Raw genomic sequence first — 13,757 nt, forward strand, 5'->3', positions numbered from 1 at the left:
CAAAACGGAGAAGCATAAAATGGGAAATTCAGAATGTGGGGCAAAGTAGATAAGAGCCTTCCAGAATAACTCTGTGTTGGATCACAACAGAAAATCAAGCTGGAAAGCAGTGTAGGATCAGGCATGAACATGAGCTAAGTGTCCCCATTGTTAATGCTGTTAGCCTCTTGCTTAAATTAGTAGGATGACTTGAAAAGTTGTGTTTTTTCAATTTGCACCCTCTTCTAGACTCCATATTGCCATTAATTATAAATTAAATAGGACAGTTTAACAAAATAATTTCAACAAAATAAGGATTTTACACTCCTGATTAGATGCTCCTGAGAACCAGGGTTATCCTTTTTCAATACCTAATATGATGTCATATGTAACCAGAACTCAATCAATGTTTATTGCCTGATGAATAAACGAAGGATGGACCAAAATCACTCTAATTTGAACACACAGAAGAAAGACTAGTTGAAATTACGGAATATTATCAAAGATGTGGGTGACTTATTTAGAAGAATCACACATGAAATGTTTTGTGGCCCTTCTGAGTGCTAGCATGTCCAGTCACTTCAGTCATGTCTGACGCTTTTCGACCCCATAGACCGTAGCCCACCAGGCTTCTCAGTCCATGGGATTCTCCAGGAAAGAATACTGGAGTAGGTTGCCATGCCCTCCTCCAGGGGATCTTTCCAACCCAGGGACTGAACCCATGTCTCCTGCATTGCAGGCGGATTCTTCACCACTGAGCCACCGGGGAAGCCCTTATGGTACTTTTAATCAGCTTTAAAAGACTGGTTTTTATATGTTGATTAAGCATTCTTTGTTTCTCTCCTTTTTTTTGATACAGCCAAGCAGCATGTGGCATCATAGTTCCCACCAAGGATCAAACCCATGCCTCATGCATTGAAAGCACAGTCCTAACCACTGGGAAACCAGGAAAGTCCCACTTTCTCTTTTTAAATTTTTATCCTGTTAATTTAGTTAGTAAACTTTCCCCCTACTTCCACTCCTCATAGTACAAAAGCACATCTGGGCCAGCTGGGGATGAGCCATCATGAACCGTAACTAGTCTTTCTAAAGTAGATTTATTTATGAGAGTAGGATTGAATGACTGACTTGTCCCTTCGCAATCACTAATCCCTAGCCTCTTAACTTTAACTTTCAGTAGTTATTAGAGAAAAATAAAATTTTCACACGAGTATTTTACTGTTTTTATTTTTTTCATCTTAATCACTAAAGAGTAACTTTGGGGGGGGGGAATTTTGGGGGGTCCCTGGTAGTCCACTGGTTAGGACTTGGCACTTTAACTACCTTGGCCCTGGGTTCAGTCCTTGGCCAGGGAACTAAGATCTGCAAGCCTCACAGCATGGCTTAAACAAAAAAAAAAAAAAAAGGAAAAAAATTGTATTTTTCATCTCTTTTCCTTTCATGTGTGTTCCATTTAGACCAGGAAATTGACATTTCAGCCCAGAAGACTTAGGCCAGATGTTAGTTCACTGGCTGAAAGATGGATTTCCTGCCCCAATAGGTGACCTCTGAAAGCAAAATAGGCTTTTTCTTAATGGATAGACTGTCCAAATGACCTCATTTCTAGAACAAGGGGCCTTTGTTGTGTCTCTTTGCAATTGGAATCAACATCATCTGATTTTTGAGAACATTCATTAGATAAAGAGAAGCTAGAACCTAGTTGTTTCATTTGTAAGGCAAAGGAAAAATTTATGCCTAGGCAATCCACTTATTTGTTCCTTTAAAAATATTTGTGTTCCCTGAGAGGGAAATGGTGCTAAATTCTAGTGCCTGCTTACCATATTAATATTTCTCTTAGATTTCAATCCTCATTCCAGCCAGCCCTCACCACAGGAACAGAGCGTGTAACGTGCTTCCCAAGACAGGGAATCGTTTCACTAAACTTGACCGAAGCACTATTTAAGGAAATAGCCGTGACACCCGTGTCCCGGCACTCAACCTTCTCTCTCTCTATGTGAGAAGCTCATTGAGACTTTCTCATGGCGCCACCTCTTCTGATGAGCTCTTCACCAAGTTCATTTATTTTTATCTTCAATTGTATAAGGCAGCTCAGAAAAGAAAACTGAGATAACTGGGCCTTTGTGTATGCGTGTGCGCGCATGCGTGGGTGCCCCTGTATGTTTCACAGGAAATGCAGTTTGAAAGAAAGTACCCAGAAGAGGAAAATGGCTTTGAATGACTGAGGAGAGACTGAAAAACTTGCTATACATGGAAAGGAAGGGAGTTAGACTGTGTGAGAAGGAAGCTATGCTTCTGAGATTCTAAAATGATAAATTTACAGCTAAAGGGAAAGTTAAGACAGTCTCTCTCTCTTTGTCCCTTCTTTCTTTCCTGTCTTTATTTCTTTAGAAACAAGAATACGAGTTTCCCTTTAAAACAGCCAACATATAACATTTTAGGAGTATAAAAACCTTGCTCCTTGTAATCCAAAATCCTGGCTCCTCCATGAAAGACATAGAACAGAAGAAAGCCAGTCTGTATACAGTTACCATCAGGCTGGGCAATGCATCTAAGACTCATGGTTCTTCTTCAAGTAATTTATATAGTAAATATATGACTCTTAAAAGAAAAAAAGGAGTAGTAAAAAAGGATAATAACACTTTCCTTTGTTTTAATGAGTCAGCGCATACTTTTTCCAGAATGCTATATTCAGCTCAACATCCCCCTCCTTTGTTAATAGTCATATGCAAATATCATTAATTATAAATTAATATTTATTGTTGTTCAACCAGAGTATTCTGGATAATACTTCAGTTCTGGATAAGATTTATAATAGTTTTCTGTGGTTTCTGGGATTGATTTTGTGAGTGAGCATCTTTTGTTCTATGTCTATAACATTACTTCAAAGAAGCAGAGCCATAGTCTTAATTGGAGCCTTTGAAAGTAATGGGGAATAAAAAAATATTTTTCATGACCACGTTTAAGCAATAGAGACAGCCAAGTAGGCTTTGGGTAAAGTTTATAAAATACACAAGACTGATGAAGCAATTTGTTTGGTGGATGATACTTCCCAGCTGTGCTTTTTAAGACTTTCCTTGCATAATTTGGAAATATTTAACATAGTCTCTGGTCCCTTATTAACACATTCCTTTTTTTTTTTTTTTGTCTTACACTCTCCTAAGTTAATAAATAGCTGGGAGTATGATTCTACAGACCATTCGCTCTCCATGCTTCCTTTTTTTCTGCTTTTCAGCGTCAGGTAGCTCTCAGAGAATCTCACAGCTCTCCACAGGAGATACTGCTCCTGTGTTAATTCAGAAGTTGTTTCATGGTGAGTTGAAGTCTTTGGATTCTTTGCCTTAAATATTGTGAATTCAGTGTTGGAAGGGCTTCACTGGTAGCTCAGATGATAAAGAATTTGTCTGCAATGCAGGAGACCCAGGTTTGATACCTGGGTCGGGAAGATCCCCTGGAGAAGTGAATGGCTACCCATTCCAGTATTCTTGCCTGGAGAATTCCATGGACAGAGAAGCCTGGCGGGCTACAGTCTGTGGGATCACAAAGAGTCAGACATGAATGAGCCACTAAAAGACACACACCAGAACCAGCCCACTCAGAGCCTTTTATTTCTTGTCTATAATATGTATTACTGAATAGTTCAGAATCCTCGTGTTTCAGAATTACAAATGGCTTTACAAATCATCTTATCTGACCCAACTATGCAAACTGAAATATCGGTCACATTGTCTGTCTGGAGGAATAATTCCCAGGCAAAACCGTGGTGTTTACAGAGCATCAACACAGAGGAAAACCTAACTGGCTAGGCTGGTAACCTTGCTTATCAGAGTGGGAGAAGAGATTTCAGAGAAAAGTATTTATAGCTCTGAATCATCATTTTATTTACCTTCTCTCCACAGCCTGTTTGGGCTGTCTTCACTTGTTTTTTTCTTTTTAGTTTGCTCTTGGTTCTTTTCTCCATCTCTCTTACCAAATACTCCAAGATGAAGACTTTTAAACAGGTAATGCTTTAGCAGAGATTTAGCTCACTTTTAAGGTAGTTGTGGAAAAAATGTGTTTGCGATTGTTAAGCAGAAAAATGTTTTGGCATTTTAGTATTTCCTTGAAGTTTGTCCCCCCGCCCCCCACCCCCTGAGGCATTGTGGAATGCCCAGGGTTGGAATGCCAGAGAGCATTGCTGACTGTAGGCAAAAAGTAAATGAGCTTATCTATTTTCATAGATCAATTTCAGAAGGCAGTATGGTAAAAACGTTAATTAGACTATTTATAATCTTTTGGATTTAGCATCTGCTTAATCTCACGTTTGTTTGTTTGTTTTTTTTCTGTAGAAAATGTGTTACCTTTAAAAAGTAACAAGTATTTGGGGACATCCCTGGCAGTCCAGTGGTTAAGACTCCATGCTTCCATTGCAGAGGCCATGGGTTCAATCCACAGTCAGGGAACTAAGATCCTGCATGCCTTGTAGCATGGCTGAAAAGTTTAAAAAAAAAAAATTAATAACAATGAAATAAAAAATAACAAGGTTTGAATGAAGCTGTGTTCCTAGAACATGTGCTATTCTTATGGATAATACAGTTTATTCCAATAAATACATTTAACATTTTATTGTGTGTCCTTAAATGTCTCTGAGGTTCTGATTTGGGGAACTCCATTCACATATCTCATGATGGTTTCTTTTACCAATTAATTTTAAAAGCCATCCACTGGTTTAGTTTTTCAATAGATTATATTTTAAACTTTACCTTCCTTTGGCATTCCCTTGGCAATGTGTTCCTTTCCTTATTCTGACAGTCCCAAGTTCCTAGAGGCTCTCAAGTTTGTGTAGATATCACAGTCACCTGGAGGGGCTTGTTAAACTGCTGATCACTGTGTCTGACTCTGTAGACTTGGGGGCTGGGGCCTAGAAATTTGCATTTTCAACAAATTAGGTTATGCTAATACTTTTCTTCTTGAGTCCACACTTTGAGAAGCATTGATCCAAATAAAGTAGTCTAAAAGATGGAGCTAAAAGATGGAACTAAGGTGGTAGTGGAGAAAGAGGGAAGTGGATGAACTTGGCATATATTTAGGAAGTAGGGTCCACAGGGCTTGTTCATGGTTAGAAGGGAGTGATGGTGAGGTGGGAAGGAATCAGTCATGTCTCTGAGGTTGGTAGCTTGAACCAGTGGATGGATGTAATGGGATGTGAGCAGGGTGGGATGGACAGATTGTAGTGAGAAGTCATAAATTCTATTTAAAGTTTAAATAAACTATTTTTAAAATGTCAATCACTTGACATAAAGTTGATTTTCAATAAATAACATTGGTATTGCTGTTATTACCACTTTTACTTTCAAAATTGAATGGTCCTTATCACTCCACTCTGTCTCCCAGACCTTTTACTCAGCAGCCACACTCCAGGGCTAGGAATTCTTTTTTGCATGTACTAGAAAACTTAGCATTTTTATAATGTGATCCAACAGACAGGTATGGACAAGGGCATTTTATAGATATAAACGTCATGGTATGAGTGGGTAGGTGGAGGGCAAAAGGAGGGAAAAGAGAGAAAAAGTTCTAATTCATAGAGTTACTACCTGCACATTCACACACAACCTCATAGCTACTGTATTAAATAGCTGAATTCTCCCACTTTACAAATGAGATAAAGAACTTGCCCAATATCTTATAGAAACCTGAGTGAAATTCAAATTCAACTCTGCCCTGAATCCATTATATTTGTGCTGCTGCCGAACTCTACCTTCACTGCCAGGCATCATGTCCTAGGGCATCCCTGGTGGCCCAGTGGTTAAGAATCTGCCTGCCATTGCAGGGAACATGGGGTTGATCTCTGGCCCGAGAAGATCCCACACTCTGCAGGGCAACTAAGACCGTATGTCGAAACTGTTGAAGCCGATGCACCTAGAGCGTGCGCTCTGCAACAAGAGAAGCCACTGTAATGAGAAGCCTAAGCACAAGAAGCCTAAGAGAGTAGCCCCCACTTGCTGCAAATAGAGAAAGCCTGCCCAGCACAGCCAATAAATACACAGAAATAAATCTTAAACAGTTGCTAGTTGAGGATCCACATCAAAATCATGAGAAGAAAAAAAAAAAAAAAAGATGTCCTAAATAGGCTGCAGGCAACACCTGGTAACTTCTAGACTACTGGCTTTTAAATTTGTAATCCTGCCACATAGTCAGAACTACTTTTTCATAAAGCAATCCAATATGTGCATTTATATGTGTATGTGTGTATGTATGGACCTCTGTGCTCCATGTATTGTGCAGCTAGCTGTAGACTGAGATTTGGGCTTCCCAAGTGGCTCAGTGATAAAGAATCCATCTGACAATGCAGGAGACTCAGATTTGATCCCTGAGTTGGGAAGTTCACCTGGAGAAGGAAATGGCAATGTTCTTGCCTAGAAAATCCCATGGACAGAGATACCTGGCGAGCTACAGTCCATAGGGTTGCAAAAGAGTCAGACACGACTTAGTGACTACACAACTGAGACTAACTTTCCAAGAAATAACACTTATTGAGATAGATGTATTTCCAGTATGTACTTTCATTCAATGCATTCTAATAGTTCATTGCAATAAATGTTTATCAGAACACAGAGAACTGATTTCAGTCCACTTTTGGGTCTCTACTAGACGTCTAGAAAATCCTCTTCTAGATCTCTTTCTGTCCTTGGAATTCACTTACCAGTGTTGTGACAATTCCAGTGAGTTGGATGAGGGAGAGCCTTGATGGAAAGACAAAAGGATTCCTATGAGTTCAGTTCAGTCACTCAGTTGTGCCCAACCCTTTGCGACCCCATGAACTGCAGCACGCCAGGCTTCCCTGTCCACCAGCAACTCCCAGAGCCTGCTCAAACTCATGTCCGTCCATTGAGTCGGTGGATGCTTTCCATATCACATCTTTAATGGCGAATCTACACTTGCCCACCTTACAGAGCTTTGTGGGAATCAAATACATCACAGTGTAGATGAAAGAATTTTTAAAGGTACTGAAGTCATCTGACTTTGAGTGCTCCTGTCCCTTTGTTCACTTGCAGTGATCATTCAAGTTCTCCAGAGCCCATTTCTTCATCTTCAGTATGAGGGATTTGATCCAGATCATCTTAAAGGCCCTTTTTCACCCTCGTGGAGGTATAGTTCTATTATAAAAAACTCTTTATGAATGGTACCCTAGGGGACTCTGAAATAGTATGATCATGATCATGATATTGCTGATTATTCTTTATATTTTGTTAAAAAGCCCTTGAAGAATTTTTTTGGAAGAATTGACTGTGGAGAAAAGGCTCAATTTGGGAGAAGTAATCAGAATCATTTTGAGTAGAAGCTTCATGAAGCTGATCTGTGAAAAGGTTCAGCTTCATTTTTCAAATGTCAAAAAAATTGTGTTCTATAAGAAGAAAAATGACTGCTCAGAATTTCATATTTATGCACAGATAGCAAAATTATAGGTACCAACATTCCTCCTCAAATGTATTATTTATTTCCTTATCCATTTATTAGGCAGCCCCAGGAAAAGGACCTCAAATATCTAGGGTAGCTTGATTCTCTGATTGCCAAAATAATGGCTAAGATTTAATTATATTGAGAAATGTTTGTATTGTTGCTAAATAGTACCTTATCTTTAGATGACCCTGAAATGTAATATCACCTCTGAGGAGGTAGGTGGCAATTAATGTGGCCTTGCTTCATCTAGGATGGGGAAATAGAAATGCAGAAAAGTTCATTGCTTTGCCTTCAGGTCCTCTGATGAGTCAGGAAGAAAGACTCATGCTTGGCAATGGAGACTGATGCTCCCACCATCCTTCTTGTTTGGCTTCATGCTCGGTCCCTTGCCATAATGTGTTTATACAGCCCCAGTAGAAGCAGCACTGTTTTTTGTATTTTCTTGGACTAAGTAAGATGTTGCTGTTGTTTAGTCGCTAAGTCATGTCTGACTCTGCAACCACATGGACTGTAGCCCACCAGGCTCCTCTGTTTATGGAATTTCCCAGGCAAGAATACCGGAGTAGGTAGCCATTTCCTACATCAGGGGATCTTCCCGACCCAGGGATCGAACCCCGTCTCCTGCATTGGCAGGTGGATTCTTAACCAGGGAAGTCACTAGGGAAGCCCACTGAGTAAGGTACCACACGGCTAGTACACTGAAATTCTTAAATGTACGTAAAATCAACTCAACGGTTATTTTACCTTTTTTTCATCATTTACTTATTTTCATGTCTTTATAGAGGTGATGATGATGATGATGATAATTTTTAAAAGCCCAGCACTGCTTTAATGAATTTATTTGGATTCCCAGAATTTTAGAACACACACCTGGCACCAGCATCAACCCAGGAAAGCACTAGGCCAGGTCATACTGACTCTGCGCCCAGCATTCCACTTCAGCACAATGCCTTCTGATGATCAAGGGAGAGCTTTCTCATTCCTTTTCTTTCCTTTCAAAAATATTGTCATCGGGGATTATGCTTATAAATTTAATTACCTTTGGAAAATTTTTTTCTTCCAATTTTGAACTTTCCTCTAAGGGCTCTTCATTTATTGGATTTTGGTAATTAATGCTCGAGGGAAGGGATTTCAAGGACTTGCTCTTTTGCCTCTCTTTTTATGTGGACCCAGAAGAAAAAAAAAAAAAACAACACACCAGGGAGGTGCCCCAGGGAGGACTCTCTTCGAGGGGCATCTCACTTGGGTTTTTGAAGCAGTCCTTTAACAGAGAGGCGGTTCCTTGTGGTTGCTGAACTGCTTCACAAAGTAATCAATCACCCAATCCAGTGTGGATCGTCATCTCCCAGGGAAAGTTGAGTGGTTTTTAAAGAAACAATCACAAAAGGAGAAACACCTCTATAGGGCTATTTCCCTCATAAAATAAATCCGTCATGGGTTTTGTCCTTAGAAAAACACACACAGGGCCCCAAGTGTGCTGGCTTACTGGTTACAACCATAGCACTTCCTTTTGAAAATCCGCCTCCCCACTCGCCCACCCCACGCCGATCCTTACATTAAAGAAACCATTAAAACCCAAGGCGCATTTCCCCTTAAGCGCTGAAACCCCTAGCAATGCAGGGCATTGCCGGCACCCGGGAACCAAAATGTCCCCACTCGTAATAAACATAATAAACACGACCCAAACAATGGCTCGTGCCCAAGCTTTCACACTTGTTTTTTCCAAGTCTCGGCTGCCAGAGGCAGAGAGTTGTAATTCCTGAGGTCGTTTGACTTCGGGAGGGGCGAGGTGTGCGTTGTGACACTCGCTGCTTGGGAACTCTTTTGGGTAGGACTCGCTTAAAGATTAACTTTCTCGAGTTTCTGGGACCAAGACTGTGTCGGTGAATGGCGTGATTGGAAACTTGTGCAGGCGGGAGGCTGCAGGCGGCCGCTCTTTCAACAGGCGATTTGTTCTCCTGTCTGTGGCTCATTTCCATGCAAAGAGCCTGACATCAGAGCACCTTTTGTTGCTAAACGCTTTCTTTAGCGTCGAGGGGAGAGAGTCATGTGGAGCTGGAAGAGCTCATTTTGAAGAGAGGGGGCCGGGGAGTTCCCTCCAAGTTCCCGAGGCAGCTCGGTCACCCGGCGGGGCTCTGCCCAGACGTACTGGAAGCACTGAGTCGCGTGCCCAGTTAGTCGGTCCAGGCCGCAGGAAGAGACGCCTTTGCAGCGGCGTGCATCGCTGCTGGGGCCGCCAGAGTTCCCCGCGGGTAAACTCAGTGGTGCGAACTTTGCCTCCTGCTGCCCCGCCGCCGAGCCGAGCCCGGGCTGGGAAAGTTTCCGGACTTGTCAGTCGCGCGGCCCGCAGCCACCTAGAGCCGAGGAGCGGCCGCCTGCCCCGGGGAGCCCCCGCCGGGTCGGAGGCCGGGGCCGCGGGGGATGCGGCGCGGGGGCGCGGCTCGGTGGTGACGCGGCGGGCGGGGACCGGCTCCCGGGGCCTGGCGCGCGCGGCTGCGGGGCCAGGGCGCCCTGGGGACCCGGCCATGGAGCAAGACGCGGGAGCCGCCGGCGCGGCGCCTGAGCCGGAGCCCGAGCCCGCTTCGGAGCCCGAGGTGGGTGCGGGCATGTCCGAGGCGTTCTCCCGGCTCTGGACCGACGTGATGGGCATCCTGGTGAGTTACCTGGAGGCGGGGGGTGGGCGGGTCGTGGGTCCCCCTGGAGCAGGGAAGCCTCTAGGGGACCTCGCGTTCCTGCGCGCTCGCCGACTCGGCCAGCCCACCCCTTGGGGGTCGTCCTTCTCCGGCTCTAGTTCTTAAGGGGTTAAATCCACAAGGTTTAGGCTTTCAAAAACCTAATTAAAAAATAACCAGCCACAGATCACATCAAAGATAGATGTTTTAAACAATCGGGTGTGGTGTTGCAGTGTAATCTGGGACACCTGCTGAGAAGTTGGAGTGGAAAAAGACAGGAAGAGTCTTTCAAAGACTGGATGTAAATAAACCGTGTTTGGCTGCTGTGGATTTGGGAAGAGGCTGATTTTACTGATGTTTATCTCTGCACTGTTTGTTGTCTGAGCAGGAGAGGAAAACAATTACCTCCTTGCTCAGAACCACAACAAGTTAACTAACATACTCTGCAGTTTTCAGTTTGTAGAATTACAGGAGATTTGTTATGTGTTTGGGGCTAAAAACAATAGGGCTTATTTTGCTAAATCTGTATTGTCATGTATTTTGAAATGTCCAGTAACTAAACCCGCCCCTGGATTTGGCATAATTTCTGAAAAATAGTTTTTAGGCATGGAAGATGAAGCTTTAACTTGTTCAGGGTTCCGTGCCTTGAGGAGGTAGTAGATTTGCTTTCATGGCACTGTAGAGAGGCAGGTAAACTGGAATCAGATGGGCGGTAGGTCAGGCACCTTACTCCACACATAGGTAAGTACGTCTGGCATCTTACTCCACATATAAAAAGTCAACTTCAATGTAAAGATTTGGAATTGGCTATTGTGGAAGCCAGTTGGAAGAGGCTCTGTATTTACTTGGAGTTTTTTTTTTTTTTTTTTTTTTTTAATAGAAGGAGGTATAGTTTGTTGAAAGAAGCTCTTTGGGAATGATGAAACCATTTTTACCACAGTGATTCAGCTCTTGGGCTTTGTAGTGAGTGAGCCTGGATTCAGATCCCAGACCTCTATGTTGACTGACTGCATGATCTTGGCCAAGGTACCCAGCTGCACTGATGTTCTATTTCATCACCTGAAAAGTGAAGCAAAGAAGATCTGTTTCTTGGATTTTTTGAGATTTAGCTAAGTTGATATATAGCTAGTGCTCAGCATACTAGTATTAATAGAAGGGGGCAGCAGAGGAAGAGACGGTTAGATGGCATCTGGGACGTGAGTGTGCAAACTCAGGGAAATAGTGAAGAACACGGGAGCCTGGCATGCTGCAGTCCATGGGGTCGCAAAGAGTTGGAAAGGACTGAGCAACTGAACAACAATAAGTAATGGCTGTCTTTTTTTTTTTTTTTTTTTCTTACAAATAGTCTTGTGGCTCATCTTTCCAGAGATCCTGAAAGTCCCAGTTATTCCATCTTCAGGTGTCCTTTGGTATTAATAATTAGTCCTATGCAGAGAGCCAGGGAAGGTCAGTCAAAGATTTCTACCTGCTCTTCTCACTCTGATATTTTATTTTACTTATTTTTTGAAAGCAGATTTGTTCAGGGAAATACACACTCCATAGACAAGAGTGTTGGCCGTCCCACAAGAGCGCTCCAATATTTTAAAAATATATATTGAGAAACACTTCAAGTTATGCTATTTGCATTTTCTGAACATTACTGATGAATACGGGCCTTGAGTGAAATTCCAGAAAACTCAATGAACATAGATAAAAGTTGTGGTGATAGACTGTATTATAAGTTCATCCAGCAGAAGCTTATCTTGCTATTTCTTGCTTAGGTCTCACTGTAAATTTTCAGTCACTGAGAAAATTGGTTTGCATCTCTTAGTAGGGTGTGGGCTGGGGAGGGAAGCCTTGGAGGGGCTCACTTATATTGAAGTGTGGGCTCAGGGTCGTTTGGGGGTGGGGGTGGCATAGAGCACTTCCTGAAGAGTGACTCTCCCTTCCCTGGCAGATTCCAGCACTGTTGGGTCAGTCGTAGCAGAGTGTTCTTTGGCTGAGTTAGAAGACGGGGTGGGGCTCAAAAAGCCTAAACCTGTTATTCAAAAGGCTGATGCAGGAGAAAAGAAAATATGTACTTCTTACAGAGCTAATATTTAGTTCTGTGTGAGGCTGAAAGACGGTAACGGTTGTCCTAAACAGGTAGTGCTCACTCCTGCTTTCCCATCTTTTATAAGATCTTCTTTTCCTTTAAATCTTGGGCATCAAGATTGTTCCACAGGCAAAAGGCATATGCAGAGGACATAAGCTTACCTCTCCTCTGTATGGGCCTATGAGAAGTCACTAGGGGAAAAGGATCTTTATTCTGTGTTGAGGATGCTGTCATCCAAGTGTTTATAAGAAACTATCTTTGGAAAAATATATCATGACACAAAACTGACGTCAGACTTTGTCTGTTCTTACAGAGATAAAAGATACTATTTTCTTCATTTTGTATTTAAAATATGGGATTTAACAATCATCTCTCAGCCTAGACGGGCAAAGTGATTTGGGCACTAGAGGCAATGTCAGGCTGCACCCCAGGTTTCTGACCTTCACCAGTCAGGACCATGTTGCCATGATGCTCCATAGTACTAACTGTCCCAGATTAACTTAGTAGAAATGTGACTATATCTGGTATTGTAGGCAAAGGTTATTTGGAAGTTTGTGGACCTGTGGTAAAGAGTCCGCCTGCCAATGCAGGAGACTCAAGTTCTATCCCTGGGTCCGGAAGATCCCTTGGAGAAGGAAATGGAAACCCACTCGAGTATTATTGCCTGGGAGATACCATGGACAGAGGGGCCTGGCAGGCCACAGTCCTTGGGGTCGCTATAGAGTTGGACACGACTTAGCGACTAAACAATAACAACAAATTTGGGAGATTCTTTTTACCTGATAGCTCAGTTGGTAAAGAATCTGCCTGCAATGCAGGAGATCCCTGCATCCCTGTGTTCGATTCCTGAGTCAGGAAGATTCCCTGGAGAAGGGATATGCTACCCACTCCAGTATTCTTGGGCTTCCCTTGTGGCTCAGCTGGTGAAGGATCCACCTGCAATGTGGGAGACCTGGGTTCAATTCCTGGGTTGAGAAGATCCCCTGGAGAAAGGAAAGGCTACTCACTGCAGTATTCTGGCTGGAGAATTTCAAAGAGGCAGACAGGACTGAGTGACTTTAACTTTTTTATTAGAGAACTTTGGAGGGGAGTAAGAGGTAGAAGGGGAATTATACATCCAAGCATCATACTTAGCAGATTTCAGGCACAGTTGCTACTTTTATCTTTCAGATTCTTCTTAGTGTAAAAATGTGAACTTCAAAGCCTATTTGGGTTTTTAATTGAATGAGTGCAGCTCCCCTTTCTGGAAGGGGCAGTATAACGAGGAACACTCACCATCTGTCTCCCGTTCCCCTCCTCCCCACCCCTAGCCCGGACCCCCCAGCCCCGACCCCCGGTAGATTTTGTTGGTTCTGACCCAGGGGAGGGTGTTACCCCAGAGGCATTGATCTCAGTAAATACAGGGTGGTTGTTTGAGTTCATTAGGGCACATTTTGCATTCAAATTAATTCAGTCCTGCACAGTTCAGCACCAACTAGTTGCTTTTAGATAGTTGTTAACAAAACACTTATTTAGGGAAGTAACAGTATAATTTATGGCATGAAAATGAGTGTGCTGGCATGAATAAAATGCTAACAAGTGAATATATAAATAGA

At 42.7% G+C, this 13,757-nt stretch overlaps 1 protein-coding gene across 6 annotated transcripts in view; it reads left to right on the forward strand.

Moving 5' to 3' along the window:
• The window catches only part of SASH1 (SAM and SH3 domain containing 1), a 347,119-nt gene that overhangs the window by 143,461 nt on the left and 189,901 nt on the right, over positions 1 to 13,757 (forward strand). For 2 of the 6 annotated variants that reach the window (XM_027972534.3, XM_060419799.1), the window contains exon 1: positions 9,435 to 10,070. The exons of 3 other annotated variants lie outside the window; for them this stretch is intronic. In XM_027972534.3, the coding sequence (XP_027828335.1) occupies positions 9,942 to 10,070 (129 nt within the window). In that variant the 5' untranslated portion in view covers positions 9,435 to 9,941. Of the gene's footprint in view, positions 1 to 7,010; positions 7,105 to 9,434; positions 10,071 to 13,757 lie in introns of those variants that run through there. One more of the 6 variants, XM_060419800.1, reaches the window with a different exon arrangement.

The sequence above is a fragment of the Ovis aries genome, chromosome 8, assembly GCF_016772045.2.
Source record: "Ovis aries strain OAR_USU_Benz2616 breed Rambouillet chromosome 8, ARS-UI_Ramb_v3.0, whole genome shotgun sequence".
NCBI lineage: Eukaryota > Metazoa > Chordata > Mammalia > Artiodactyla > Bovidae > Ovis > Ovis aries.